This window comes from Microtus ochrogaster, chromosome 7 (assembly GCF_000317375.1).
Source record: "Microtus ochrogaster isolate Prairie Vole_2 chromosome 7, MicOch1.0, whole genome shotgun sequence".
NCBI classification, from domain to species: Eukaryota; Metazoa; Chordata; class Mammalia; order Rodentia; family Cricetidae; genus Microtus; species Microtus ochrogaster.
Window position 1 is genome coordinate 40,134,472 of NC_022014.1, and position 3,892 is coordinate 40,138,363.

The window sequence follows — 3,892 nt, forward strand, 5'->3', positions numbered from 1 at the left end:
AAAAAAGAACAGGAGGAATGGGCACGACAATTAGGAAGCAGGAGCTGGTGCAAACTTGTCTCCTGTTCATGATGTCACCATGGGTGACAGTGGACTGCATTCTCCAAATGGAGCACAGGGAGCCACTGAATGGGAAAAGATCAGATCCCATTATGATGCGTGGATTAAACCCATCTCACCAATTATTTCAGTTTCCAGCACTCATGTTGGCCAACCCACAACCACCTGTAAATCAACCTCCAGAGGCTCTGATGACCTCTGGTGGCCACTGTTGACACTGCACTCACATGCAAATATACAAACACAATTACACACCACACACACACATATACACACACACACAATTATACCCCAGACACACACATATACCACCAAACACAATTATACTCCCCCACATATAACCATACACACAATTATACCCCCCCACATATACCCACAGAGGACACACTCGTACACACACATTCCCACAGAAACACATACATACACACACTCATATAAAGACACACATCACAGACATACAAATACACACACACACACAGAGACCCACTCACTGTTAGATATATTTTTTAGATGAGCCTCTGTGCTGACACAAATAATTCCAATCAGACCAATTTAGACCAAATAAAAAATGCCCATGTTTAATGCAATGCTCCCGGGGGGGGGGCACCGGGAAAGTATGGAGAGGGGAAAAGAAAGAAAAGGAGAGACCAAGCAAAACCCAGAGACCATGTGTTCATTCTCTGGACTACAGTTTAAGTAGCCTGTGGGATTGGTCTTGACCTTTCCTGGTGAAGAGTTACCATTTGGCGGGCTTTCTTGACCCTCCCTGGCAAGGGTCATCACTTGGCTGACTTTCTCTGCAGTGGAGTTTGGACTAAGGCAACTCCCAGGGGAGGGGGCTTGAAATGGAGCTCCTGCCCAGTATTCCAAAGATGGGTGCCAGGGGCTGGGATGAGGCCCCGACTATAATATTCTAGACTCTTTGTATAAAGGGTGTTAGGGAGCTGGGGTGATGCTTTTGTCCAAACACTCACAAGCACAAACACACAGAAACAAGCAGACACATATATTTATACACACAAACACAGAAACTCACTGCAACAAAACCACACATTCATATACACACAAACAAATACACACAGACACACATATGACCTTAAGAATAAAATCTTTGTTTAAAGCACAGGAAAATGGTGTCATTACTGAAATCTAGCAAGTGTTACAAAAGTAATAACAATTCTCCACAGTTCCAAATGCTACAGAAGGGGAACACTTGCCAAGCCTGCACTAGAGGCTGATAATATTCTGATACATACAGCAAGAATCACATAGCAAAAACCCATGAAACAACTTCTAATATAAACATTTATGACACCTTCTAACAGAATATTGGCAAATTTTCATATATTTTTTATATATTTATATACATATCCCATTAAAAACATTGCCGAGTGTGACCACTGGGACACATCCCAGGAATGCCAGGTTGTTCCATAGACATAAAAACGAAAAGAATGAAACTCATACAATTGTGTCATTATACCCAGAAAACCTAATTCAATGAGTCAGCAACTCTTCCTGATGAAACATTTCAGCAAAATAAAAGGCACCAAGTCAATATTACTCCAAAATAAAATTACTTTATGAGAGCAAGTATCATGTTATCAAGTCTGTGAGCATTGCATACATAACGTAAGAGTCCTGAAAGAGCAGATGTGTAAAGGAAAAGAAAGCAGCTATTCATTTTAAATTATTTATTTTACTGTTTCTTGAAAGAGGGTTTTCATACGCAATAATTTCTTCAGAGCCTCCGTGACTTTCTTATTCCTCAGACTGTAGATTAGTGGGTTCAACAGAGGGGTGAGTATTGTGTAAAACACAGACACCACCATGTCCTTCTCTGCGGTGCGGAAGGAGACAGGGAGCATGTAGGTATAGACAGCAGCACCATAGAAGAGGATGACCACGGTCATGTGGGAGGAGCAGGTGGCGAGGGCCTTCTTCCTGCCCTCTGCCGAGTTCATCCTGATAACTGTGAGGAGGATGAAGGAGTAGGAGCTTGAGATGACTGTCACAGGGATGAGAAGCATGGGCACACAGCAAATGTACATGAGGGTCTCATAGAGCCAGGTACCAGAGCAGGAGAGTTTTATCACAGCTGGGATCTCACAGAAGAAGTGATGGATCTCTCTGGATCCACAGAATGGGGAGGTCATGGTGATAGGGGTGAATATGAAGCCATCCAAGGATCCCAGGAACCAGCAGGCAGACATCATGTGGAGACATGCCCTGCGGTTCATGAGGACAGGGTAACGGAGTGGATGGCAGATGGCCACATAGCGGTCATAAGACATGAGAGCCAGAATGAAAAATTCTGAACTTGCTAGTATTGTATAGAGGAACATCTGCATCCCACAGGCAGCAGCTGAGATCCTGTGGCTCCCCAGGACTTCATCCATGAGCATCTTGGGCACAGTGACAGAAATGTACATCATGTCCATGAGGGACAACTGGCTGATGAAAAAGTACATGGGTGTGTGGAGGCGGGTGTCAGAGAGTATCAGAAGGATCAGGAGTGAATTGCCAGACAAGGTCATCAGGAAAATCACAAATATGACCACAGCAAGCAGAGCAGGGTGTTTGAATTGACTGTAAAATCCCACCAGGGTGAAATCTGACAGTCCAGTGTAGTTGTTCATCTAGGAGATGATGTTCATGGGTGTCTCTTAGGAAACCAAGAAAGCTTTGGGGTTAGTGTCATCATGTGACCTTATGAACTAATACACAGTTGTAGGCAAAGACTACTCATTATTTTCTGGCTGCCCAGACCAGAATAACCACATATAAACTATATTAATCATATACTGTTTGGCCTATTAGTGAACAAAGCAATCTGTAACTGGTTGTGATCAACTGTAAACCCCACTCAGTGAATTGCTATTACCCTGACTGTGCTAACGCATAGCTGGAGATGTGAGGATGGCATATTACATATAGTTCAATCAGTTGTTTTTTCTTTTCTGAAAATGTAGAATTCACATCTTGGATATTCAGGGCAAATTTTCCAAAGTTCGAGGTCACGAAATTTCCTACAGTCTAACAGCAAATTCTGTTCAGTACTACAGACTTGAGGAATGCTGCCCCATGCTAACACAAATAGTGATTCAGTGACAAAAAAAAAAGCAAAATCAAAATTATTTTGAATGTTTTGAGTTTAAAATGAGACTTGACCTCAGGTGTTAAGGATGCAATTGGAATCTTAAAAACTCTGAAAAAGTTAAAACACTTTTCTCATATAAAACACTTTTAAAGGGTATAATTTAAGGGGGGGGGGATTCCAAAAGGTGAACCTCCTCGATCTCCAAGATCTGGCTCCTCTGAGAATTTCTCTGCAGCTTAAGAAGCTTCGCCTGCACACAAACACGACCAATGCTCAGAACTCTAAGAGGCTTGGGGCAAGGAGCCCACTCAGCAGCCAAATACTTCCCCAGCCCAGCTGTCACTCCCCCATTGTTCCTCCATCTGCTGCCTAAAATAATGCTACTGATTATGGTGGTGGTGCTGATGTTGATGATAATAACTTTGATTTTTGATGTGCCCAAAGTAAAATAAAGCAAAACAAGGAAAGTTCTCTCAGTATCCCAATATAAAGACAGCTGATCAGACGCACTGTTACAGTATTAAGAACTCACTATCTTGGAGAACATCTTAGATATGGGCTGTATTATTGTACTACAGGCAGCATTACTTTTGATCTTCAGTTTGAGTATTGTGTAAACATTTAAGAATTTGGTTTTCAAAATAATAAGGATGAAAACTTCAAATAAATAGTGCATAAAGCCTACTCAAAGAAGGCTTTGGATATGAAATGTCTATATTTTTACAAGTGTGC

General features: G+C 42.0%; 2 protein-coding genes across 2 annotated transcripts in view; one reads left to right on the forward strand and one right to left on the reverse strand.

The window, feature by feature from the left end:
* Positions 1-3,892, forward strand: part of LOC101989361 (olfactory receptor 2T29-like) — a 47,421-nt gene that overhangs the window by 27,503 nt on the left and 16,026 nt on the right. The window lies entirely within an intron of this gene.
* On the reverse strand, positions 1,755-2,717 carry LOC101989074 (olfactory receptor 2T4-like). The gene is given in 1 exon segment (XM_026780881.1): positions 1,755-2,717. A coding segment is annotated over 1 exon segment (963 nt).